The 27,367-nt window shown below is 43.6% G+C and overlaps 1 protein-coding gene, 1 long non-coding RNA gene and 1 pseudogene across 6 annotated transcripts in view; 2 read left to right on the forward strand and 1 right to left on the reverse strand.

Moving 5' to 3' along the window:
* Positions 1-8,620, forward strand: part of Fstl4 (follistatin like 4) — a 381,739-nt gene extending 373,119 nt beyond the window's left edge. For both annotated transcript variants that reach the window (XM_004836583.4, XM_021241322.2), the window contains 2 exons: positions 215-324; positions 2,753-8,620. In XM_004836583.4, the coding sequence (XP_004836640.2) occupies positions 215-324; positions 2,753-3,455 (813 nt within the window). In that variant the 3' untranslated portion in view covers positions 3,456-8,620. The remainder of the gene's footprint in view (positions 1-214; positions 325-2,752) is intronic.
* Positions 1-27,367, reverse strand: part of LOC147823010 (uncharacterized) — a 121,988-nt gene that overhangs the window by 51,726 nt on the left and 42,895 nt on the right. The gene's annotated exons all lie outside the window — the stretch shown is intronic.
* LOC110345472 (large ribosomal subunit protein eL30 pseudogene) lies at positions 9,760-10,947 on the forward strand (annotated as a pseudogene).

Consider the following 27,367-nt stretch of genomic DNA (forward strand, 5'->3'; position numbering starts at 1 on the left):
CTGGGGCTCCTCTGCTGTCCACCACCTCCTGTACCGTCCCTGCCCTTGACGTCCCTAAGCAGCTCCCTCATGGCCCCTGACCCTTGCCTGAGACAGGTGTGGCCACCCTCTCTCTCCAAGCACCTCCCGGTGGGACTCTGCACCAGAGCACGCAGATGTCTCCAGGTGTCCTCCCCGTGGCAGGCCCTCACAAAGATCCTGCTCTGTGTTGTAGGTGATCACAGAAGCCAGCGCTGGCCAGGGCCAGCACCTCATCCGAACACCTTTTTCAGGAGTGGAAGATTTCTTCATTCCCCCAACAAACCTCGTCATCAACCACATCAGGTGAGCCCGCCCCGACCGCCTCTGAGCAGTGGCACTCTGCCCAGCCCTGCACGAGCCAGCCCTGCCCAGGTGGGGCTGGCTCCTCTCCCTCTCCCCACTCCTCCTCGACAGGCTTTGGACTCCTCAGAGAGGGACAGAGAAGCAAATCCACCTCTGGCCCAGCAGACCCAGAGCCTAGTCCTCAGTGCTCAGCAACTCTGCTGTAGTTAAGGGGTGTCCACTCCCCGACACCTTCAGGGGCCCAGTGATGTCAGAAGTCTCAGAGGAAAGAGGGAAACAACAGTGGTTAACCAAGCATCCTCTACTTACTAGACACAATCTAGTAGAGGTGGGCTGGGCTCATTTCACAAGTAGGGAAACTGACCCAAGTCACACAGGCATGAACTGCCTGTCAGAGAGACTAAATGTAAACCCAGCTTTCCTTTCGATCTCTCGTTCTGCCTCATTCCCGGCCAATCACCACCCATGGTTCCCGGGGGCCCCAGGACATCTGTACAGGGGCCCACAAAGAGACACGGCCTCCCGACGGCCATGGTTTGCCCCATCCAAAGTAACAACCTAAGGATAATAGCCGTGGCCCCCAGTGCAGCCCTGTCCCCAGCATGGCCCTTCCCCTTCCTTGTTTCAGAAGCCCCAACATGTTCTGTAAAGTCCTCCCTGCTCTCTAAGTCTCCAGATGCCAAAGATCTCATGGCACTATTTATGTGTCTCTAGACTCTGATGTCAAGCACCTTGCTCCAGGAAATGATTCGCTGTTGCAAGCTGATGCTGGAGAACTCATGCAGTAACCCTTGTCCAAGGAGGAAAAGAACCACCTCATGAACCCCCTTCCAGTAGAAAGCACCTGGGAAGAGCCTGAGATTGTACTAACAAAGACCTGGACAAAGAAGCCAGATCGGGCTGGGAGCCATGGCAGCCCGGTGTCTTCTATGTTAAATTCCTTCTTAGACCTGGGCTTTCTGTCTCACAGGGTCCATGCTCTGGCTCTTTACAGATGCTTTAAGAAGCACCTGGAGGGAGGAAGCATTTTGCCCACTCTGAGATATAGCTTCTCAAGAGGAAATTGTAGAAGAGATTTTTCCCATACCTTTAGGTATGCCCAGCACCAACAAGCTTTGAGGCCAAGGGATCCGGCACGGGCTCTCTGGGTCACAGGGAAGTCGGACCTGGGGTCGGGCCTTTATGTACTTGCAATCAGCCTCCCCGGAGTTTCCAGAAGCCCAGATGTGAGCCACAGCCACCTGCTTGAGCTGCTCCCACAGCATCCCCTCGTAGATGGAACCTTCCCTCGGCCTAGGAAGGAGGCACTCTCTTTTAGTCGATGAGGCTTTCAGAGCAAGCAGCCTGGCCCGGCCTCTGCGGCCAGCAAGGCAGCACCATGGCACCACCCGCTCCCAAGGGAGACACTATCCTGGCAGCCTGCCCACGATTCCCCCTCCCTGCATGAGACATGATTAGTGCCCCAGAGTAGAGCCTGGGTAGGAAATCTGTGGCTGCTCAGCTGTATCTTTGTCCTCCCATCCTGCCCCGCCCATTCATCCGAGAAACAGCTAGGACGTGGGGCTGCCTTTCTCGTCCTCACGCAGGCAGTGGGGGTGGGCATCTCTCTCCCTTTTCCCCCATGCTCACGTCGCATCCCAGGCCTACTGTCCCTGACACAGGCCTGGGGGAGGCCCACTCGAAGGCATTCCCAAGGGAGAAGCCACGGAAGGCCTTTTACCTGTCTTTAAAAACCACTCCTAGCCGGGCACAGTGACGTACACCCGTGATCTCAGCTACTCGGGGGGCAGAGGCAGGAAGATCACAAGATCGAACCCAGCCTCGGCAACTTAGTGAGATTCTGTCTCAAAACAAAAAATAAATAAAATGAAAACTAGGCTGGGAATGTAAAGGCCCTGGGTTCAATTCCCTGATCAGCCAGTCCCGGCCTTCCCTGCCTTACAGAGCAGCCCCAAAACAAGAGAACAGTGGTGTCAAGGAGGGCCAGGACAGGCTGATCGGGCTGGCATGTCTGATCTCTAGTTTTCAAGGCTGATTACTCTCCAGCTGGGTCTTATTTTAGGGGAAAGAGGGAAGGTAGAAGGAGGGAAGGAGGGAGGGAGGAAAAGAGAGAGGCAGATGTAGCTCAGTGGTACCGCACTTGGCTCGCACAAGGCCCTGGGTTCACTTCCCAACAATGAAAAAACACACCCTGAAGACAAGCGCGAGGCCAGGAACATTTGTCACTGAATAGCAGCTGTCATGACCTCATAGGCGGTGTGGTAGGAAGCATCCCCTGTGGAACAGTGCGTCTTGTTAATAGGCTCTGAGGTCACTCACAGGACCATGATAAAGGGACAGATGAGGATGCAGTCGTTGAGGACGGATGACGCATCCCTCAGCCCTGGAGAGGCTTCCTGCTCTCTGACCTCCGTTCTTCTGCCCCCAGGTTTGGCTTCCTCTTCAACAAGTCTGAGCCTGCGGTGCACAAAGTCGACCTGGAGACTCTGATGCCACTCAAGACCATCAGCCTGGGGCAGCACGGCTGTGTGCCTGCAGCCATGGCGCACACCCACCTGGGCGGCTACTTCTTTGTGCAGTGCCAGCAGGACAGCCACACCCCTGCCAGCCCACAGCTGCTCATCGACAGTGTGACGGACTCTGTGCTGGGTCCCAATGGAGACGTGACGGGCACCCCCCATGTGTCCCCCGACGGGCGCTTCATCGTCAGTGCCGGCACCAGCAGCACCCGGCTGTACGTGCAGGAGGTCACGGCGCGGGGGGAGATCCAGACCCTCTACGACCTGAGAGTGAGCCCGGGTATCTCCGACTTGGCCTTCCAACGCTCCTTCACCGAGGGTAATCAGTACGACATCTACGCCACTCTGGAGGCGGCGCCCGGGCTGCTCTTCCTGGAGCTGTCCACTGGGAAGGCGGGCGTGCTGAAGAACTTGAAGGAGCCACCCACGGGGCCCGCCTGGCCCTGGGGGGGACCCCGCAGGATCCTGAGGGACAGCGGGCTGTTCGGACAGTACCTGCTCACACCCGGCCAGGAGTCTCTGTTCCTGGTCAGCGGGAGGCGGAACGCACTGCGGTGCCAGGTGGCGGGCGTGAGGCAGGCGGCCGCCGTGGTGTGGGTGGGCGAGGTCTGAGGGAGCCCAGGCCTGGCAGCGCTGGGCAGTCCTGACGCCTCAGCCCCAAGCGGGCACGCTACCCATTTCACAGACAAAAGCAAACACCCGTATCCACCTTGTGGTTCAACACTGATCTCCTTGCAAGTCTCCTAGTATAAGGTATGCGCTGCTCCTGAGCCCGGGGTCTTTTCATTAGGAAGAATGATTTTCGTCTTGAGCTACGACGAGAACACTGCTGCTGTGTAAAGGAATCTTTGCTGTACCGGGCTGCAGGCCAAATCACCTGGGTTTGCCACGACCCAAAAGCCCCCGCTTTCCAGGCTGACACACCTGTCGGCTGCCTTCCCGTGTCACTGTCCTGTCCCACAGACCCTGAAGCAGCCGCCAAAGGCAGGGCTGAGCAGGAGCAGGAGCAGGACCCTCCCTCCCAGGGGCCAGGGCCATCACCCCTGGCTCGGGACCACTTCCTCTTTCTCAGCTGCTGCTTGCTTTCCTTCCCACCTGACTTGTAAGCCTGAGGGAGAGCCAATGTGACTGACTGACTGCACCTTGGGGGAAGGGGAAATCACTCACTTTATTTTGGAAATTTTTGATTAAAAAATAATTTTTTATAATCTCAAATGCTAGTAAGCAGAAAGACGCCCTTCAAGGTTCGGCTGTATTCTTCCCTGCCTTAGGCCACGTCTCTGAGGATCACAGTGGCACATTCCACAGCCGGAAAGAACAATGGGTATCCAGCCGCAGCAGCCTGCTGTGCCGTTGCCCCCACTCCCTGAATGCAGATCAGACCACCACACTGGCGAAGACTCTGTCCTATTCGGGGAACCCCGAGAGACTGGGACAAGCCCTGCATGCCTGCTCCTCACCATGAAAAGGGGATGTTTCATTTGTCAGGCCCGGTACCCCAGATTCAGGGCGGACTCATGCCACCTGGCCAGGTGCAGGTGGCCTCTGAGCTCAGTGCAGAAGCCCCAAGGACATGAGCCCCGGGCTCGGGAGGCCGCACCTCTGAAAGCTGGGTTTCTTTTCTGCCTGTGGCCCCGACACTTGGCTCTGGGGCCCCAGCCCCACACAGCGCTGCACATGCTTTCTGACTTGATCCCTCCGTAAGCCCCACAGGCTTGGGAGAGGTGGTCCCGCCCCAGACACCTCAGCTGATTTAGCCACCTTCACCTGCCAATGTTGCTATGATCCTGCAAACACAGACTGTATCACTCTCCATACACCCAGTCCCTTCTCCGCTCCTGACTGCCCAAGCCGCCTGCCCCTGGGCCAGTTTCCACATCGGCCATACCTCTCCTACATCTCCTGTCTCTTGGGCCACGAAGTCCCTGTCCCATACGACTCCCAGGAGTGTGCCTACATGCGTGTTCACATTGTTGATTTTTTTTTTTTAAGGTAAGACATGCAGATAGATTGGGAATACTGAGGTCCAAAGCTGGGGTGAAGGCTAGCACATCTTGCCTCTTTTTTCCAGCCTCAATATCTTGATATATTAATTCCCAAACTCCCATTTTATCACTGAAATTCTCCAGTGTTCATGAACCTCTCCTTTTGGTGAAATACCATCAGCCCCTGACAGAAGACGAGCCTCTGAGCCTCAAGGAGGAAGAAGAGCCCTCTCCCCAACTACGAGGCCAGAACCTCAGCACCTCGGGGTCACAGGATTCCCAAGGAAAAGACCAATCCAATCCAGGCTGGCCTTCTAGCCAGGGAGTGCTGGCATTGAGTTACACCCCAACCACTCCTTTGCCACTGTTCCTTCCATCTCTGAGTGCGCCTGGGAAGCGTGCCTGCCAATCACTGTCCTCACAGTAAAGGTCTGGGAAATGGTGCCCACCACAGGTCTCCTGCCAGCAGGAAGGACAAGACTGAGAGCAGGAAATCGCAGGCCTAAAGCCTGGTTCAGAGCTGCAAGGTCCCAGTCCCCGGATGCAGAGGCACAAAAGCAGGAGAACAAATTTTTCTAGCACTGAAACCAATAGATCTGCCGTGATGGGAGGCAGGGGACAGTCAGCCAGAGCTTGCCTGACCTTCCTCCCCACTTCAGCCCCTGAAGAAGCTCTTACACACAGTCTGAAAGCCACAAAGGGAGCCGACATGACCACAGGTGGGCTTTCTCTACCAAACCGGCAAGTGGTCCTGCTGACAAGAGCCAAGATCAACTAACAGCTTGCACTATTAAAGGAAGGCTGATCTACCAAAAGAATCACCAAAAAGCTACTTACATAAACATAATTAGTAATTGTGAAGTACAGCTGATTTCACAAAAATTCAGTAGTTCTCTTTTTCCAGAATAACGAACACAAATGGTGTGAACCCATGGCAATATAGAGGCTTTGAAATGGAGGTTCCGGTTTTCCGTCTGGCCAAACAGGCAGGACTCTGCATGAAGTTTCTAGATCCAAAAGCTCAACCAGCCAACCCCAAATGGACAGCATGGCGAGAGATGTTCGGCTTCTGGCCAACAGAAGGAACCTCCTGCATAAGCAGGCCTGAGGGCAGGCCATACCTGACTTGGCGAAGGCCACTGCCAGCCTCAGCCACACTGACCTAGCTCTGCCTGGAGCTGGCCCACATTGATTTCTTCCATCCCAAGCCACTCGCATGTCTGGCTCCCTTGCCCAGTCCACAGGAGTAAGTCGGAAGAGCCTTCCAAAGTCTTGGCTGGGGCCAACTACTCAGACCAACCCCCCCCACCCCCTGCCCGGTCCACTGACCCACAGTAGCACTGGCAGAGACAGAGCTCAGTGCCTGTGCTCCCCACCCCACCCAGCCATCGCCCCATCTCCCTGCTCGTGTGTGCCAAAAAAGGGCTCCCAGCTCCAGGGAGACACCCAGGAACATAGCATGCAACCCCAAATAAAGCCGAGAACAGCCTGCTACCCAGGAGCATTGTAACCGCCGAGTCTCCATTTAGGAAGGCAGCCAGGAACTGGCTTTGTAGGGCACATCTTGTTTTCTACTGACCAATAACCTGTGAACTAAAGGAGATTTCAGAACTGAGATGTGAAACAGATTCATTCTGGATATATTTTTCTACAAGGGGCTTAGAAGTGTAGTAGATTCATTTTTCACAATGTGTGTCATTCAAATGCCGTGGACCCTGGACCATCTTCCCTAGGAAAACCCCACACGTCTCCAGCCCTCCCCTTCAGGCCTCCAGGGGAGCTGCGGGCTCCCCCTCCCTCCTATGCATCCACCAATCTACCTCACATTGTCCCCCCAGCACCACCCGAATATGCGGCCCTCGGGCCAGGAGGCCACACAGGGGATGTAGATGACCACAGTGCTGACCAGGAAGTCCCCTGCCCACCTCCCCACCCAGCACCCCTGATCCCACTCCAAGCGCAATCAGAACCCATCAGGACACAGCCCCGCGCTGCCCAGAATCACCCCCCAGACCCAGACACACAGTCTGTGGGAGTTAGGAGATCACGAGTAGAGAACGCTCACTCAGAGCTATCAGGGGAGCTGCTTTGTCCGCAAGAGGAGGCCCGGACATCTCAGCGGAGCCTCATCTCTTGGGGAGGGAGCTTCCTGGCCTCCCTCCACTCCTGCCCATGCTCTCCCTTTCTTGTGCCCCACCCTAGGTCTCACACCCTCTGCTCATGAGCCACTCCAGGGCAGGTGCGACCATCCAGGAGCAAGGACCTTCCCACCGCAAGCCCCCGGCGGCCCCTACCCAGAGGGCTTCCTTGCTTTGGGTTCCAGTGAAAAGCTGCTCAAAGGCCAGATGCTACGATCTGCTCTGAGACTGGCGTGTAGGCATAGCAGTTTTGTTCAAGAAAGTCAGTAACTGCCTCGTTTTCTCTCCACATCACAGGGATCATAAAACAGAGAAGCTTAAAAGATTTAAAGGGGAAAAAATACAGTGCCTATCCTCAGGGTGTGACTACAAGACTCCGAGAAGCTGGTGGACCACAAGCCCCCTTCCCTTTTCTCCTCACCAGCTTACCTGCCAAGTCACTGGAGGATCTGAACATCTTACCTGGGCCTGCAGGCTTTGGGCATGAGCCACCCGGCAGATACTCAGAGCTGAGCAAGCACTGTCTTAGGCCTCTGCGTCCTCCTTCAGGTCTGTGGGCAGCCAGCAGGGAAGCCTAATCTAATCGATATGGAGTGTGGAACTATGGGAAATTCAGGGAGAGTGGGGATTAACTCCCAAAATCCATAGTGAGGCTTCCTGGGCCAGCACCAGAGTGTCTACCCTGTTTCTTGTTTTCTACACCAAGTCCCAGTTCACACACCCTTCTATTTAGACTCATGCTGATGGATATGGGACCATCTTTCTCCCATGTGGCCCCACAGAAGTGAGCCCTGCCCTGGAGGGCTGTGGAGCACTCCGCCCACACTCCACAAGGCAGTCTCTGTGGTCTGGCCCCATCCCAAGCCTGGTGACACCACGTGTCACTACAGCAGCAGCAGAGCATGCTGCTCTTTGGAGGCACTGCCTTCAAATCAGGGCTGTTTCTGAGTAAGGGTGACCAATACAGAATTGGCTGGTTGGGGGGCCAAGAATTCCAAGATGAGAAAATTTGCTAAGCCTCGCTGCCTGGCCCCCAGGGCTGGCCAGCCCTCTCCCTTCCTACCCTCGCCCCATCGCTTCCCACCTTTCTGCTGCTGCTTGTGCTTTCTGAAGGTCATGTGAGAGGACCTCAAAGCAGAACTGGGCATGGAGTTTTGCTGAAGTGGTCACGCACACTGACTCATGCTATCGTGTTATCAAATGACCCTCAAGACATGAAGCCACACACATCTGTTAAGATTCTCACCCCTCCCCACCTCAGAAAACTTTCAGATCTCTCATCTGTCAAGCTTCTGTCAAGGCAGGTTGCATTATTTTGAGCAGTTGTGTAAACTCCGAAATATATTTTCTGTAATCACCGGTATTTCTTGAAAGGTCTCCTGTAATTATACATGTGAATTTTTCCTTGTTTATAAAATATATATAAATTATTTTTAATACATCAACTTTAGTAGAAATTTGTACCAACACAGTAGCAGTATGTGGCATTTGAAATAAGTTTGTGTTTACTTTGACGTATGACATTGGTATTGAACACATGACGTATTTGCAGTACCACTTGATTTTTAAAAAATGACTCACAGATTATCATAAAGTATTGTCATTGTAAATGCTCTTTTTCTGAGGATTTTACAATAAAACGTGAGGAAAGTGACCTTTTCCTCCTGTCAGTCTGTGGGTAGCTGTTAAAGCAAAAACTGACGTAGGCAGGACCACTCGGGCGCCTGCTCCCCTGGCCCATCGTAATCCAGGTATAGGTGTCCTGGTCACCTCCCCAAAGAAGTCTGATGCACACTTAGGGGTGGGGACACACTGAGTTTAGAGTGGTCCGGCCAGGGTGACACAAAATGAACCATCATCACAGTGATGCAAACATGTTGCTCTCATCTTTCCCAGGATACTAAATGTCCCGGCCCTGTGACAGACACTTGCTAAGCGCCTGATTTAAATCATACAACAGTTCGCTAAGGTAGGTGTCATTGCAACCCCCGTGTTACAGAGAGGAATCACAGCCTGGCTTCAAATCCAAGTCTATGTGGCCAACAAACCTGGTCCAAAGCAAGGACACTGTTGCCTGCGGTAGCCCAGCTACTCCAGCCGCACTTTCTCACTGAACCCCCTTATCTCTCTGCCTCATTAACATCAGGAGGGTGCCCTCCTGTGTGCTGGGCACTGCATCTGACCCAAACCCAACTCCATGGGTGAAGACAGCCTCGCCGGTTTGCTGGCTGCCCCCCGAGGCTGGGCTTTGCCTGCCACACTGACCGTGGTCTTATTTTCAGCGTTACGTTTCGTGTTCCTAGTGACTCAAAGCACCGTAGCTTCCTCTTCGTGGGCAGCAGCAGAACACCGGAGCCTCCAGGAGAGCCTGGCGGCACCCACCAGGGGCCAACAGCCAAAGGGTGATCCACAGCCAGGCCTGCGCAGCTCCAGGGAGGAGCCAGCCCGCCTCAGGTTTAAACCTCGGCTGCTCCCTGCTGATTGGCCCGTTCGTGGCCAATCATTGGCCCTTTTCATTGGTGCCTGCCTGTTCCTCACTTCCAAATTCTATTCCCTTCCTTTCTCTCCTTTCTTCTCTTGCTCCTCATACCTGCTCAAATCTTCCCTCCCGCCCCTCTCCTTTCTTGTATATAAATAGTACTAGAACATTCAGACGGTAAAAAAAGAAAAGAAAAAGAAATAAATAATGAAAAAGATTATAAGAGCACTTGGAAAACCCTAAAAGAACAAGTTTAAGACTCACTGGTCTACAAGAGGGTGAAGAGACATGGGCTAATGGCATAAAAAACCTATTCACTGGCTGCTTTTGGCAGATGGTGGCCGCAAAGAAGACGGAAATCTGAAATAGAGTACTATGCCATGTTGGCCAAAACTGGTGTCCATCACTACAGTGGCAATAATATCGAACTCGGCACAGCATGTGGAAAATACTACAGAGTATGCACACTGGCCACCATTGATCCAGGTGATTCTGATCTCATTAGAAGCATGCCAGAACAGACCGGTGAAAAATAAACCATGCAAAATTTTTCATTAATAAAACTTGCCAGAGCTTGTTTTAAAAAAAAAAAAAACCTATTCACTGAAATGATAGCAGAAAATTTCCCAAAGCTGGGCAGTGAAACAGATACCCAGGTACTGAAGGCACTTAGAACTCCTAAATAGACATGACCAGAAAAGAACCTCTCCACAATATGTCATAGACAAATTGCAAAAAGATCAGAACAAAGAACGATTATTAAAAGCTGTTGCAGAAACTGAGCATGGTGGTGTCTCCCTATAATCACCTCCCTGGAGAGGCTGAGGCAGGAGGATTGCCTGTAAGTTTAGGGCCAGCCTGGGCTACAGAGGGAATTCAAAACCAGCCTGGACTACATAGTGAGACCCTGTCTCAAAAAAACTAAAACTAAAACAGAACAAAAAACTGTTAGAGATAAACATTAAAACAATGGTTTTACTGTAATAAAAGTATTCCCCTGTAGCTAGAATTTGTCTCATGCTTGTGTTTTGTAAAGGATCCACTTAAATAGGTTTCAAAGTCTATCTTTTGCTTGTAACATTACAAAATGTGGTGGTTTTTTTTCATTTTTGCTGGATTTTTACTTTTGCATGTAATATAAAACATAAATGTCTACAGTGAAAGAGAAACTTCTCCATTTAAATAAATGTGCTGATAACTATCAAACTTTATAGGGAAAAAAATAAAATAAAATAAAACAATAGTAAAACCATCAATGTAATGGGAGATTTCTCAAAAGAAACTCTACATTCTAGGAGGGCTTGGAATGCTGTATTTCAAGCCCTGAAAGAAAATAATTGTCAACCTAAACTACTATATCTCACAAAGCTATTCTTTCAAAACTAAAGAAAAATTAAATATCTTACAAGATAAGTATAAAGAAATTCATTACCACTATGCTGGGATTCCAGAAAGTACATAAGAGAATCCTAAACATAAAAGGGGAAAATTGTAACTATGGAATCAAGGGAAAGAATAAATCTCATTGCAGAATAAACAAATGAAAATCGGAAATGAATAAAGCCCTAGAAAAACAACAAAATGATAAGAATTAGTACATACCTAAGACACAGACTGGGAGACTGTATCAAAAACAAGGCTGAACTAATGTCATCTGCAAGAAACATATCTCATCTGCAAAGACTTAGACTGAAAGGATGTAAGTGAATTGGCATTTCTCTCTGATCACCTTTAATATCTTTTTTCTGAATTTTTCATAGTTTGACTATGACATATTGTAGGAATGTCCTTTTCTGAAACCCCTAAGCAAGCAGGAGGAGCTACACTTATATCCAACAGAGTAAACTTGAAATTAAAATTAAAAGACACAAAGGGGCCGGGGATTTAGCTCAGTGGTTCTGCCACCTGCCTCGCAAGCGCAAGGACCCGAGTTTGACCCCCAGTACCAAAAAAAAAAAAAAAAGAGAGAGACAAAGAAGGCCATTATGTATTGGTAAAGGGAGCAATTCACCAAGAAGATATGATTGTAAATATCTACACAGTAAATCTCAGTACACCTAATTTCATAAACACATTTCACATAAAGTATCAGATAGACCCCAATACAATTACAGTGGCTGACTTCAACACTCCACTCTCACAAATAGGTCAACTAGACAAAAACAATCAAGAAAGAAGGGCCAGGGATCTAGCTCAGTGGTTCCAGTGCCTGCCTCAAAAGCACAAGGTCCCAAGTTTGATCCCCAGTACCAAAAAAAAAAAAAAAAAAAAAAAAAAATCAACAAAGAAACATCAGGGTTAAACCACACTGTAGATCAAGTGGACTTAACAGACATCTACAGAGTCATTCAACAATGGCAGAATACACTTTCTTGTCAGCAGCCCACGGAACTTTCTCCAAAATAGACCATATTTTAGGCCACAAAGCAAGGCTTCATAAATACAAAAATTTAAATAATTGTACACATTCTTTTAGATCATAGTGTATTGAAGACAGAAGTCAACAGCAGAAGAAACCACAGAAGGGCTGGGGATTTAGCTCAGTGGTTCCGCCACCTGCCTCACAAGCACAAGGTCCTGAGTTCGATCCCTGATACCAAAAAAAGAAAAAGAAAAAGAAATCACAGAAATTAGACATATGAAGACTAAACAACCACTTTTGAATGAATGGTGGGTCACTGAAATTATCAAGGAAAAAAATTTAAATTCCTAGAATCAAATGATAATGGGGAAAAATTAGAACCAAAATACATTATGTAAAGGTAAAAAAAAATTATAATGGCAACACAACATATCAATTTATGGGACACAATGAAAGCAGTTCTAAGAAATAAGTTTGTAGCTGTGAGTGCCTATACCAGAAAAACAGCATGATCCCAAATAAGTAAGTTAGTGAAGTATATCAAGGTCCTAGAAAAAGAACAAATCAGATCCAGTAGAAGAAAAGAATAATAAGATCAGAGGTGAAAGTTAATGAGATGGAGACTAAAAGAAAAACACAAAGGATCAATGAGTCGAAGAGTTCTTTGAAAATATAAAAAATTAATAATCCCTTAGTAGTCAAACTTGCCAAAAGGAAGAGGTTAAGACCCAAATTAATAAAATTTAGAGGAAAAAGACAAAATTACAACAGGTACCACTGAAATCCAGAGGATTATCGGAAACTATTATGAAAACTGACATTCCAATAAATTACAAAAGTCATTAGAAATGGATAAATTCCTAGACACAAATAACCTACCAAAATTGAACTAAGAATATGTAAATATCTAAACAGATCATTAACAAGCAATAAGATTGAAATATTAATAAAAACAATCCCAATTAAGAAAAGCCCAGGATCCAGTGGATTTACTGCTAAATTTTACCAAATCTTTAAAGAATAACTAATACCAATGCTCCTGAAACTTTTCCATGAATTGAAAGGGAAGAACGCTTTCAAATTCACTCTCTGAAGCCAGCACTGATTACCCTAATACCAAAACCAGATAAGGTTCACCAAAAAAGAAAACTACAAACCACTATCCTGGATGAACATAGATGCAAAAATCTTCGGTAACATTCTTGCAAATAAAATTCAACGACATATTTTAAAAATCATACACTATGACCAAGTTGGTTTCAAGGATATGAGGGTAGTTTAGCACCCATAAGTCAATAAATGTAATACACCACATAAATAGAATCAAAGATGTTTAAAAATCACATGATCATGATCATACAGATGCAGAAAAGCCTTTCACAAAATTCAACATCCCTTCATGATAAAAATCCTGAAGAAAACAGATGTAGAAACATCTTTCCTCAAATTAATAAAAGCTACATATGACAAGCCCACAGCCAACTTCATACTGAATATGGAAAACTTAAATAATTTCCTCTAAAATCAGAAATAAGACAAGGGTGTCTACTCTTATGTCTCCTGTTCAATATATGCTCTTCAGTATATGGTCCTGGCTTGAAACTTTAGCTAGGAAAATTAGGTAAAAGAAAGAAATAAAAGGGATACAAATTCTAAGAAACTAAGAAGTCAAACTACAGTATCCCTACTTGCAGATGATGTGATCCTTTATATAGAAGAGCCTAAAGCCTCTACCGGAAAGCTCTTAGATCCGATGAACAAATTCAGCAAAGTGGCAGGATACAAAATCAACACACAAAAATCAATGTCTCTTCTTTATACCAATAAAGAATCCACCAAAAAAGAAATCTGGAAAACAATTCCATTTACAATACCTTTAAAACAAAATAAAATACCAAGCAATCAACCTAAGCAAGAAGGTGAAAGACCTCTATAATGAAAATTATTCTATAATTGAAGAAAGAAATTAAAGAAAACATTAGAAAATGGAAAGACCTCCCTTGGTCATGGGTTGGCAGAACTATTACTGTTAAAATGGCCATGTTACCAAATGCAATCTACAGATTCAATGTGATCCCTATTAAAGTACAACATTCTTCACAGAGCTAGAAAAAGTAAACTCTAAAATTCATATGGAAGCACAAAAGATCCAAAATAGCCAAAGCAATCCTGAGCAAAAAGGGCAATGCTGACGGCATCACAATACCCGATTGCAAAGCACAGTGGTGAAAGGAAGGGACAAGAAAGAGAGCAAAAAAAAAGAATAGAAGGGAAAAAATTGTCAGGAGCAATTTGGGGGAAAAATCATTCCTTAATGAAAGGATGACCATAGCTGTCTAAGGCCCAGCGTCGCCCTGCCCGAGAGCCAGCTATGGCGTGTGGAAACGTAACTCTGTTTTGCCTCGGGTCACAGCTGAGGCCGCCATGGTCTGAGAAGCTGTGGTGGCAAAATAACACCAGCTGAACACATCCTGGTTCCCTGAGAACCGAGTAGTAGTACAAAAGAGAAAGGTTTCACCTGGGAAGGGACAGTTCCTTATCGGCCCAGCTCGTTCCACCTACTGAGGCGGGATGCTCTCCTTTCCGCTCATCAGCACGAGATTTGCACAGGATCAGACATAAGATGGCCAAGGCCCCCTAAGTCACCGATGTTCCCTCCAATGATTGTGTGTACCCAATAAATAGTGGCAAGCTCGGAGTCCTTGCTTTTGCTCACTCTGAGCCACTGACCTCCCGGCCCCCAGGTACTTTGAAGTTATGCAAGTCTCTGTCGTCTTATGTTTTTCTTTAGCCCTCACAGTCCCCCTTTCTAGGCAGTTGGAGGAAATTGGCCTCTAATAAAAAATGGAAACAAAGCTTTCGTAAATAAGGAGAAGAGCAGTTGAAGGGAGGGGAGGGGAATGGGGGAAAAAAAAGTAAGATATATCATGTACAGGTACAAATTTCCAACGATGAACGTTATTGTTACGCATAATGTATCAATAAAAAATTTTTAAATAAAGTACAAGCTGGGTGTGGTGGCTCAGGCCTGCAATCCCAGCACGCAGGAGGCTGATGCAGGAGGATCACCGCAAGTTTGAGGCCACCCTGGGCTACAGAGTAAGACCCTGTCTAAAAAAAAAGTATAGTGGTATCTTGGTACTTACCATTCATTGGTTCCAGGTGACATAACAAGTACCAAAAATATTGAGTACCACACAAATTGTTTTGGCTGGAAAAGGTAGCAAATCACAAGGCAATCAACACCAACAAGTCCTGGTTTGCATATCAAGTGCCAAACAAACGATGAGCACCAGGACAGAATTTTCACTTCAAAATACATCAAGCACCAAATTTGATGAGTCTCAAAGTAGTCAAGTACCAAGGAATGACTGTGTACTACAAAGCCATAGTAACACAAACAATATGGTACTGGCACAAAAACATACATGGAGGCTAAGAGAATAAAACGGAGGACAGAAATAACCCAAGCACCTATACTCTTCTGACTTTTGACAATGGAGTCAAAAAAAGAGAAAAGACAGCTTCTTCAACAAATGGTGCTGGGAAACTATCCGCACGCAGAAAATTGCAACAAGGTCCTTATCTGAATCCCCCTGTAGTAAAATCAAATCAAAATGAGTCAAACACCTAATCACAAGACCATAAATTTTGAAAGTGCTGCAAGAAGACACAGGGAAAACACTTGAAGCAACAGGTACAGTCACAGCCTTCCTAAGTAGGACCCCAACTCCTTAAGGAAATGCTATCAAGAATCAACAAACAGAACCACGTGAAGTTAAAAACCTCTGCACAACAAAGGAAACAGTCAATGGAGTGAAGAGACGAACTACAGAATAGGAGAGAATCTTTTGTTATCTACTCTCCTGATAGAGGATTAATATTTAGAATATATAAAGAACTCAGAAAGCAATTAAAAAAATACTCCAGTCAATAAATAAGAACAGAGAACTCTCAAAAAAAGAAGTAAAAATGACCAAGAAAATTGTTCAACACGGGGCTGGGAATTTAGCTCAGGGGTTCTGGCACCTGCCTCACAAGCGGAAGGACCCGAGTTCGATTTCCGGTACCAAAAAAAAAAATGTTCAACATTTTTAGCCATTAGGTAAATGCAAATCAAAACTACACAGAGATTCTATCTTGACCCAGGTCTAATGACCATCATCAAGAATTCAAAAAGCAATGAACGCTGGCAAGGAAAAAGGAGCTCTCCCACAATGTTTGTGGGAGCATAAACTAGTACAAACACTACGGAAATAAATGTGAAAATTCTTCAAAAAAACTAAAAATAGATATACTACTTGATCCAGCTATACCATTCCTTGGTATATTCCTGAAAAAAAAAAAAAATAAAGGCAGGGCCAGGGATTTAGCTCAGTGACACCATGCCTGCCACGCAAGTGCAAGGTCCTGAGTTTGATCCGGGTACCAAAAAAAAATAAAAATTAAAAATAAAGGCAGCATGCTATAGTGTTATGTGCATAAACTGGTTTGTGGCAGTGCAACTCATAACAGCTAAGCTGTGGAAATATCCTAGGTGCCCATCAACAGATGAACAAGGAAAATGTGGTGTATATATATACTCAATGGAATACTGTTCAGGCATAAAGAACAGAGTCATGTCTTTTGCAAGCAAATGGAGCTGGAGGCCATCATGTTAAGCAAAATAAGTTACTCTCAGAATGTTAATATCACATGTTTTCTCTTGTATAAGCATCTAAAAATAAATTTTATAAATAAATAAAGGAACAATGACAGAAAACTAGAAGTAGACTTTTTAAGATGGGGAAGGGAATTGGGGGGAGAGTAGAAAAAAGAAATGAAAGTAATAGGAATGAAAATAATCAAAATACGTTATATACTGTACACATACCAACATATTAAAATAAATCTCATTATTCTGTATCACTAATGTGCACCAACAAAAATAATAAATATATATAGAAGAGTCAGGGGTGTAGCTCAGTTGTGCAGAGCCCAAGTATCAATCTTTGGCACTACAAAAAATAAAAGTTAAAATAAAAGTGCTAACAGAGTATATACATGTAGATAATACACATGTATCTGAGATACAAATATATTCCAACTTGTCTAGCAAAAATTAAAATGACCAAGAGCAGCAAATGATTTAGACAATATAGACCAAAAGGAACAGTTGTTCATGGCTGACAGGAGCACAACCACCGTAGAAGACAGTTTGTCATTCTTTTTTTTTTTTGGTACCGAGGATCGAACTGGGGTCCTTGCGCTTGCACAGCAGGCAGCGAAACCACTGAGCTAAATCCCCGGGCCAGTTTGTCATTATTTTTTAAAGTTGAAATGTGCACATTCTAAACTCCAGCAGGTCTACTCCTACATCTACCCACAGCAGGAAGTCATGCCCATCCACATGCATGAACACATGTTCGCGACTAGTCACTGCAGCATTTGCTGGAAGAGCAAAGACAAGAAACAATGCAAATGCATTTCGGCAACAGAATGGACGAGCAAATCATAATATACTCATTGAATAGAATCCAGTGATAAAAGGAACCAAGAAAAGCTATCCACAATATTACAAATCAATCTCAAAAGCATAATGTTGAACAAAAGGGAAGATACAGTTCAAAAACTGCTGGACTAACTGAACTTATCACAGACATAGATGAGTAAGAAAACCATGAAGAGGGTCAAGAAAATGATTACCCCAAAGTCCCAAAGCCAGGAAAAAAGGGAAGAGACTGCTGTTAAGAGGCACAGAGAGGCTCTTGGGTGCTGGTGATGTCCTGTCCCTTGGCCTGGTGGTGATTATAATATTCACTAAGTGTCTATATATGCTGTATCTAATTTTATTCATTACGTTATGTGCATCATGTTAAAATATTTATTGAAAGGCTGCAGTCGATGCCAGGGTCCTGAGCTCCACGTTGGGGCATCACCAGTAGCCGACCCCCACCCGGCCTTGTTCCAGGACTCAGACCTGGGCAGAAATGAGGATGAATGACAAAGAGACACAGGATCAATTTAACATGTGGGCAGTCCCAGGAGACCACACACACACACACACACACACACACACACACACACACATCTGGCTCATCGTGCCTTTACTCACCCAAACATGGGCACAAGCAATCAAGTAACACCAGCTTCATCTGCTTTTCAGTATCCACTCGAGCATACTCTGAGAATCAACCTAACCTCAGCCGTCTAACTTTTCCCTAATATGCAATACGCATCACCCCTGAGTGCAGTCTTTCTCCTTTGTGCTCACGGAGGAGCCCAATTAGGACTCAGTTCTCCTCTGGTGTCCGACAAAAGCCTTCTCTTTCTGGCAATACAGTGAACCGTGTTTCAAAAATCAAACCCATTACTATCTAGAAATGCTGGTGAAAATAGGACAAATATTTTTGTCTTCTTTTGTTTTTTGGTACCAGGGATCGAACTCGGGACCTTGCGCTTGCGAGGCAGATGGCAGAACCAAGGACAAATACTTTTTAATGTGTAGATGAAGGAAACAAAAACTACAAAAAGTTGCTGAGTATGGTGGTGCACACCTGTGATCCCATCTTTGGGGAAAGAATGTTTTAGAGAGATATTTATGTAATGATTTAGGGAAACCAGGAAAAGTAACTCTGACTGTTTCTTGGATGAGAGAAAAGGCCTTCCCTAAGAATTTATAGTCATAGGGCCAGGGATTTGGCTCAATGGTTCCACCGCCTGCTCACAAGCGCAAGGTCCCGAGTTGGATCCCCGGCACCAAAAAAAAAAGAGGAAGAAATGAAAAATATAAGAGAAATTTAAAAATATAGTGGACAAAATGAAAATATCAATAAACATCTAGGGCTGGGGATTTAGCTTAGTGGTTTCGCCGCCTGCTGCAAAGCTCAAGGACCCAAGTTTGATCCCCAGCACCAAAAATAAATAAATAAAAATAAAGCATTTTAAAAAACAAAAATAAATAAACATCTAATGGGAGTTCCAGGTAAAGAATTGGGTGCATTTGGACAAAGGCAATATCCAACAATAATGGCTGAGACAGGATAAAATTCATGAGTCAACACACTCAGAGAATGAATCCTCAACAGGATGAATAAAAATAAATCCACAATATATAAAATTGTAGGTCATTAAAGAGTAATCTTAAAGTTAACCAGGGAGGAAAGATAGTACAGCTATAAAGGACCATTAACCCAGTGGACACAGCTCTTAGCAGCAATAGGAAAATACAGAAAACAATGGAATGATATCTTGCAGTGCTTACAGACATTAAGTTAACCTAGTATTAGCACCAGAAACCCCTCCAATTATGTACTTTCAGGAGATTAAAATTAATGCAAAAAGTGAAAATAGGCAAGAAATTGATAAAATTTAGATCTCTAAATAATTGTAAATCATAAGAATTACTAATTTGGAGTCATAAAAGTGAAATTAAACTTCTGAAAAACAATTACAAAAAAGAGGGCAGGGAAGTAATCACTGTTAAAGCATTTGAAAGCCTTTATGTTATTTAGCACTAAAAAGGAAATATTTTTAGATTCTGAAATTGAATATAAGATTTCTAAGCTAACAGATGGAGTGACAGGGAATTAAGACACTCAAACAAACAAATTTCTATATCAATCCCGTAGAAGGAAAGAAAGGAGGAAAAACAAGTAGCAAGCAAAAGCCTGCTAAATAAAAATGACAAACTAAGATAATAGAAACACATCCCAACAACAGCAAACACAACAGGAGAAGGATGCCAGGTAACAGAGATTGTTAGATTAAATTCTAGAAATACAATTTTGCGGCATGTTCTTTATAAGAGAACCTTGTGAAATGCAAACACACTAAAGGATAAAAAATGAATGGGTAAGAAAAATCCACATGTTCAGCTGTTGATAAATGAGGAAACCTTGCGTGGTGTATCCACAAGAAGGAACAAAGTACCAATTCATGCCAACCTGGGTGAACCTTGAAAACAGTATGACCCAAAGGCCACATGTTATAGAGCCCATTTATATAAAATGCCCAGAATAAGCAAATCCATAAAGATAGCCAGCAGATTCGTGGGGGAGAGGGACAGGAAAACAGAGTGGCAACTGAAAGGTAGTGTTTCTTCAGGGGTAGACGAAAACAGTCTGGAAAAGACAGTGGTGATAACTGCACAACTAAAAGCACTGAATTTCACACCTTAAAGGCATGGATTTTATAGTACTTGAATCATAACTCAATAAAGCACACATAATTTTTAAAAATATAGCCTCAAATACATGAACATGTGTGTGTGAGAGAGACATAACTGATAGTGTTGCGATGGTACAAATGCACCATCATGGCAGAAAATTTTAGCATAGCTCTCTGGATAATTATCTTGAACAAATAAAAACTAACTAGGAGATAGATTTAAGCCATATAATAAATACGCTGGATCCACAGATGTATACAGAACCCTACCTGTTGAAATTAAAGAAAACACAACCTTTTCCAAACTCAAAACTATACACAACTCACCATACAAGGAGAGCTAGGAAAGTGAGGCCAAACACTTTTTTCCCTTTGGCCAGAGGGGGTGGATCTCACTAGAGCTGGCTATATGGAAGTAAAAAAAAAAAAAGAAAAAATCACAAATGTGAGCCCAGCTTAGGCAACTCAGTAACGCAGCAAGACCCTGCCTCAAAATTTTAAACTTTAAAAAATGCCTGGGGCTGTACTTCAGTACAATGGCCCTGGATTCAATCCCAAGTATGAAAGGAAGGAGAAAGAAAGGAAAGGAAAGGAAAGGAAGAAAGAAAGAAAGAAAGAAAGAGAGAGAGAGAGAGAAAGGAAGAAAGGAAAAAAGAAAAAAAAGAAAGAAAGAAAAAGAAAGAGAGAGAGACAGAGGGAGAGAGAGAGAGGAGAGAGAGAGAGAGAGAGAGAGAGAGAGAGAGAGAGAGAGAGAATTAGGAAGCAGCGAGATAGATCTTTTGCAAATGGGAAGGAGCCCGAGAGAAGGGAAGTTTGAGGGAGGGGAGGGATGGGGACGTAATAAGAATTAAGATACGTTATGTACATGTGCCAAATCCCCACGATGAATGTTGTAAGAAACAAAAAGAGAGAGAAAGAAAACCTTGCAGCGAGAACAGGCTTTATTCAGGATAAAGACCTGAGAGGGGCCGAGGGCTCCACAGTGCCCAAAGCAGCTCCCTCTCGGGGACGAAGGGCTGACAGGGCGTTAAAGGGAAGGAGGAGGTTCGGGCCTGGGTGAGGTTTCCTATTCCAGAGGCCAAATGCCCCTGGATCTGGAATGTCCTGCACAGCATACACATTTCAGGGGCTTCATAATCACAGGCACAGAAGTACGTGGGGCAGGGTCGGCACTCAGGGGGAAATGGCTCTGGCTTTTCTCTTCAAATGTAATCACTGTGTACTGCAAATATGCACTAACAAAAACAAAAAAATTTTAAATAATGATAAATAATAACAATAGAGTTAACCCAAAAGAAAGTAGAAGGCAAAAACCACTTTTTTTCCCAGTACCAGGGATCAAACTCAGGACCTTCCTTGAGCTTGCGAGGCAGATGCGGTGCCACGAAGCTAAATCCCCCGCCCAGAAGGCAAAAATCAGAATTTAAGAGTAATGGCAGAAATTTTTAAAGTAGAAAAAAAAATTGTTGAAAAGGATTTAAAAAGCTGAGAACTAGTGCTTTGCAAGAACTAACAAAATAGAAAACAGAGCAAGACTGATCAGGAAAAAGAATATAAGTATATTAGGAATGAAAAAGAAGACATTGTTATTACAGATTTTGCAGTTTTCTTTTTTAAAGAACAACTATTATTGTGAACTACTTCATGAAATTCATATGAAAACTTAAATTAAAGGCACTGTTTGCTAGGAGAAAAAAATGATTTGCTGAGATGAACTCAACAAGTGGAAACCCCAAATAAGCCTATAAAAGAAAGCAAATCAATAGTTAATCTACACACAAAAACAAAAAAAAAAGATACCAGGCCCAGACAGTTTAAGGGGCAATTCTATCTCATACAGAATGTTTCAGAAAATAAAAAAGGAAAGCTCCTCAATTCATTTTATGATACTAGTAAACCCTGAAACAAATGCCAGAGAACAGTAAAAGATATGAAAATTATGGGCCAATCTAACTTACGAACAATAGGAAAATTCTAAATGAAACTCTAGCAAATCCAATTTCAGAAGAAAATACATCATGACCGAGAAGGGCATATCCCAGGATAGAGCAACCTTAGGGAAACTATTAATATAACTCACTAATATTAACAGAGTAAAGAAGAAAAAATATCTGTGAGTACCTCAGTAGAAACAGAAAAGGGCTTGACAAAATCCCCCACTCATTTATCATTTTTTAAAGTTTCTAATAAGAAATAAAAGGCAATCTCCTTGGGAAGCAAATAAGAGCTGAGAATTATCTGTGACAATGATCTTCGAGTGAGGTTGCTGGCACCTGAAGCCAGGTGGGGAGAGTGGTCTCAGGGACACCGGGCACCTTTGGTCACCGTTTGGTCACCGCTACTGACCAGCCACTGCTGCACAGCCTCTTCTGTCCTCTTCCAAGTGGAAATTCTGAGTGCTAGTCGCTCACTGGGGGCTTCTCTTTTGGGTTCACAGCTCACAGAGGACATGGAAGGACCTGCACCAGGGCCTGCAGGTCACCCAGAGGTCTCCCAGAACTTGACCGGAAGTAGCAACTACATGTGACCCGAGCCTGTGTCCCTTGGGAAGAGGATACTGGATCGCGTTTGCGTGGGACAAAGTAAAGTCATGAATGCGCTGGGCTATGGTAAAAACCACCTGGCCATTCACAAACCCCATTTCTCCTTCGGCTGGCACGCAGGTAGAGGACAGTGTCCACCCGCTTTGCAGTTCTGTGCAGCCCTGTGGCTAAGTCCTGGCCACTGGGAAGTAGGTGTAAGCGGTGTGCATCACTTTGAGCCTGACCCACGCAGCCCTCCTCTTGTGCTCCTCCACGTTCATTCCTACTCTCCGGTGCCCTTGGTGTCGAAAAGAATCCAGGCCCCTGTGTGATCTTTTAAAGAATCAATCACTCATCAGAGTTAAATGTTTCCCAACTTAAGTGAGCAGGAAATAAACCTGTGTTTATTACAGACCCATTATAGCAGCTAATACTGACTCAGCTAAGAAAGGTAACTAAACCATATGTAATATTTAAGGTAAAATGTTAAACCCACTTCAAGGATGCTTACCATCTCCTCTACTTTCAGGATGGTGCTGGAGGTCCTGAGCTTTGATGGGAAAATATGATAGATGTTTACATTTTTAAAACTTCACTACAGTAAGAGATACATGGTCATTAATCCCTCTAAAAACACTTCCCCTCGCACCTCGAACGTGGTATCCTGTTGTTCTTGACACTGCCTGAAGCGGTTCTAGAACTCCTTTTTTCTATCTTTACTTGCACTGTTGTGGCTGCCTGGATATTCTGAAGCCATTCAAAATGCCTACCTTTCATGGTCATTTTGACTTCGGGGAAGAGCCACAAGTCCAGAAATCATTCGGTGTCACATTCATTGACGAGAGTGCACATGGATTCACCCTCATGTTTTTACAAGCTGCCTTGCTGTTGGATGGCACTCAGCAGCAGCACTTACTCTATTTTTATCATACTTTATAAAGACAGTTACAAAAAAAGCCTTCAGAACCGCATCAGAAAGCAGCAAGAACAATGGGATAAGCGTGTTAGAAGTGAAAGGGAGAATTTTGAGGGAGATTAATGGCAATATGTCTTCTACTGTAATCTTTTTAAAAATTTAAATATTCACTGTATATTCTGATCACCCCTTGTATAGTAAAATAGGTAGGTAGGTAGACAAATGGCAAGCATAAAAAAAAGAAAAAACCAAAAATATCACTATTGTTAGCTGTAAATATGTAGAAAATCTAAGCTTCTAAAAACACAACTAAGAGTAAGAGTTTGACAGCTTTGCCAACAGACACACAAAATTCATCTGTGATCTTCTATAACAGCAACAAACAATTATAAAATGTAATTTGTAAACAACACAAAATTTATAACATAAAAAATACAGCACTCCACAGGAAAACAATCCAACCAAAAGGTACACAAGCATTTTATGGACAAATTATGTTCTTTAAAGACTTAAATAAAAGATGGCACATGTGATCATGACTGGGAATGCCAAATGTCCTCAAGATGAAAGTTCTCCCTCAGATTAATCTACAAATGTTATGTAATTCCAAAAAATCCTAACTAAACTCAAATAAGGCCAAGAATAACCAAGACTATCCGGAGGTTAGGGAACTGCAAAATTGATCTTATCAGATAAGATTTCTTATAAAGCTACAGGGATTAAAATACTTGCATAGCTTGAGAGAAAAATAAACAATAAACCAATAAAACAGTGCATAGAAGCAATAAATATGTGCAATTTGATTAGTATTGCTAAAACAAATTAACTATCAATAATAAAATAAGCTAAAGTTAAAAGAAAACAGAATATCTTCAAAACTCAGAGTAAGAATGACTTCTCAAAAAGCTAACAGGGCCAGGGATTTAGGTCAGTGGTTTCGCCACCTGCTGCACAAGTGCAAGGGCCCGAGTTCAATCCCTGGTACCAAAAAAAAAAAAAAATAGCTAACAATACGAACCATAAAGATAAATGTAACTATATTTTTATGTGCAAGAGGAGGCACAGTTGTGCATTGTTTGTAGATGCACAGAAATTCAGGAAGGATGCCTGAGATATGAATAATAGTGCTGGGCGGCTGGACAAATTGGCCAGTCATGTCATCTCTACTTAAAATATTGCTAACCATATGACTCTATCATCTATTTTACAAATAAATTTTTTTTTTGTTACCGGGGATCGAACTCGGGTCCTTGCACTTGCACAGCAGTCAGCGAAACCATTGAGCTAAATCCCCGGCCACAAATAAATTTTTAATGTTTATACTTCAAAAGATACCATAAAGTGAAAACACAAGTCACAAACTGAGGCGAGGCATTTACAGTCACATAAGGAACAGTTCCTATTCGGTCTAGCACTGGGGGAGGTCGCACTTGTCTCAGTGCACAGGACCCTGGCTTTCATCGCCAGCAAAATGCACACACACACAAGTGTCCAGGCCACATAAAAAATTCTTAACAGGGCCGGGGATTTAGCTCAGTGGTTTCGACGCCTGCTGCGCAAGCACAAGGACCCGAGTTCGATCCCCGGTACCCAAAAAAAAAAAAAAATTCTTAACAAGAAAAAGATAACCCAATAAAAAGTGAACAGATATATGAATAAGAATCACAGAAATGAAACCTGATGTCCAATAAACAAATGAAAGTTTACTGCTCAATTTCATGAATAATCAGGAAATGCTGCTTAAATTTACATGGCAATACAATTTCACCTTTATGAGAGTGGCAGTAATTAACAAGTCCAATAACACCCAGCGCTGATGAGCTCCTGAGGAAATAGGGTGGCTTCCACGCTTCTAGTGGAAGTGCAAATTGGGCTACCGCTTTGGAGGGCAATTTGGCAAAATCTAATTAAGTTAAAGATGTGTATACCCTGCAATCCACCAGTCACTTTTCTAAATATATACCCTAGAGAAGCTCTGCTACATATGCACAAAGAAGCATTTAAAGAACGTTCATTATACCACTGTTTCTAATAAACAAAAATTGGGAACAACCTAAATGAAAGAATAGATAAGTTGTATAATTACATAATGGAATATTAAATGAATGAATTGGGAATTAATTTATTAACATGGATAAATCTCAAAAATATACTGTTGCATTTAAAAAGCAAATTACATAATGATGCACAACACACCATTTATATAGTTTTTAAAACACACAAACTATTTAACTATACATTGACATTGTTATATTCCTGAGTTTCTGAGAGTACAAAAATACACATGATAATGAATATCCAAAAAAAATCCATATTAACAATGACCTCGGGAGGGGAGAATAAGGTGAAGGCATGTAAGGGAACACAGCGGTATGCATAATATCTTTTCTATTATTTTTAATCTAAATAATATCAATCTGAAGTGAATTAAGCTAAATAAGCATATCACTGACATTTGCTAAAGCAGAGCAGTACACAGTAGGTGAAGGTTACTTTGGTATTTGCTACACACACCTCAGTACTTTTCCATTTAATGAACAAAATTTTTAAATTAACCTCAACTGTACATAATTTATGAATCTGAGATAATTCTAACCTTTATGACATTTCCTATTTTAAGTACCTAGCTCATTGCTATACTTTTGATTATTTAAAATGCAAATAAACAAGTATATACCACAAGTTACAATAAACTGTCCTTGTAAACAAATATAGCTCTGGAGAGTGGGAATTATTTTCTAATCTTTTTTAATAAACAAAAATTCATTCCAGGCATCCAAGTTGGAAAAGAAAAAAATTACCACTATTTTCAGATTATATGCTTTTAGGTAGAAAACTAAAGATTACACAAAAACGCTGTTGGAACTAATAAATGAATAAGCAAAGGGGGAGAATACAAAGCAAACCCACAAAACTTAGCTGCATTCTATACTTAACAACCAACAATTTACCTGCGCCTGGTGGCAAGCACCTGTAATCCCAGCACTTGGGAGCCTGAGGCAGGAGGATTGCTGCCAGTTCAAGGCCAGTCTGAACTACGAGATGAGCAAAACCTTGTCTCAAAAAAATACATACATAAACTATTTGAAGAGGAATTTACAAAAATAATTCCACTTACAATAGTATCAAAAAGAATGAAATACTTTAATCAAGGAGGTAAAAGGCTTTTACTAAAAAACATTTCTGAAAGAAATTAAAGACACAAGTAAACCAAAATATACTCCATACTCCATTTATCATGGTTTAGGTCTTAAATGTCTCCTAAAACTGATGTGCTAAAGGCTTCATGGTCCCTCGCTGACGGTACTATTGGGAGCTGAAGGGATGTGCCCTCGAGGAGAGCATTGAGACCCTGGTCCGTCTGTCTGTCTGTCTGTCTGTCTCTCCCCCACTTCCTGGCCACCATGAGCTAAGCAGCTTTGCTCTACCATGTGCTGCTTCAAAACATTCTGCTTTACCAGAAGCCCAAAGCAACAGATCTAAGTGACCACGGACTGAAACTCTTAGTCAAAATAAATCTTTCTTCTTTAAGTTACCTATCTCAGGTGTTTTCTCATAGCAATGGAAATCTGACTAGCAACATTCATGGGTTAGAAGAATACTGTTAAGATGTCATTATTACCCAAAGTGGTTAATACTATGCCTATTAAATTATCGGTGACTTTTTTCCAGAAATAAAAAACCTATACTAAACATCATATGGAATCCCACCAAGGGATCTCAAGAAAAAGAGGAACAAAGCTGGAGAACTTACCATTCCAGCTTTCAAACTTTCCTACAAAGCTACAGTAATCAAAACTGTGTGGTACTGGCTAAAAGATATAAATATAGACAATGAAATAGAATATACTCGGATATGATGCCAAAGGTACAGGCAACAGAAGAAAAAATAGACAAAGTAGACCTCCTGAAATTTAAAAAATATCATGGATCCAGAGACTGAGTATGTAGCTCAGTGGTAGAGCAGTTGCCTA

Source organism: Heterocephalus glaber, unplaced genomic scaffold (assembly GCF_053883595.1).
Source record: "Heterocephalus glaber isolate CG9 unplaced genomic scaffold, H.glaber_assembly_v1.0 deba00001606, whole genome shotgun sequence".
Classification (NCBI taxonomy): domain Eukaryota; kingdom Metazoa; phylum Chordata; class Mammalia; order Rodentia; family Bathyergidae; genus Heterocephalus; species Heterocephalus glaber.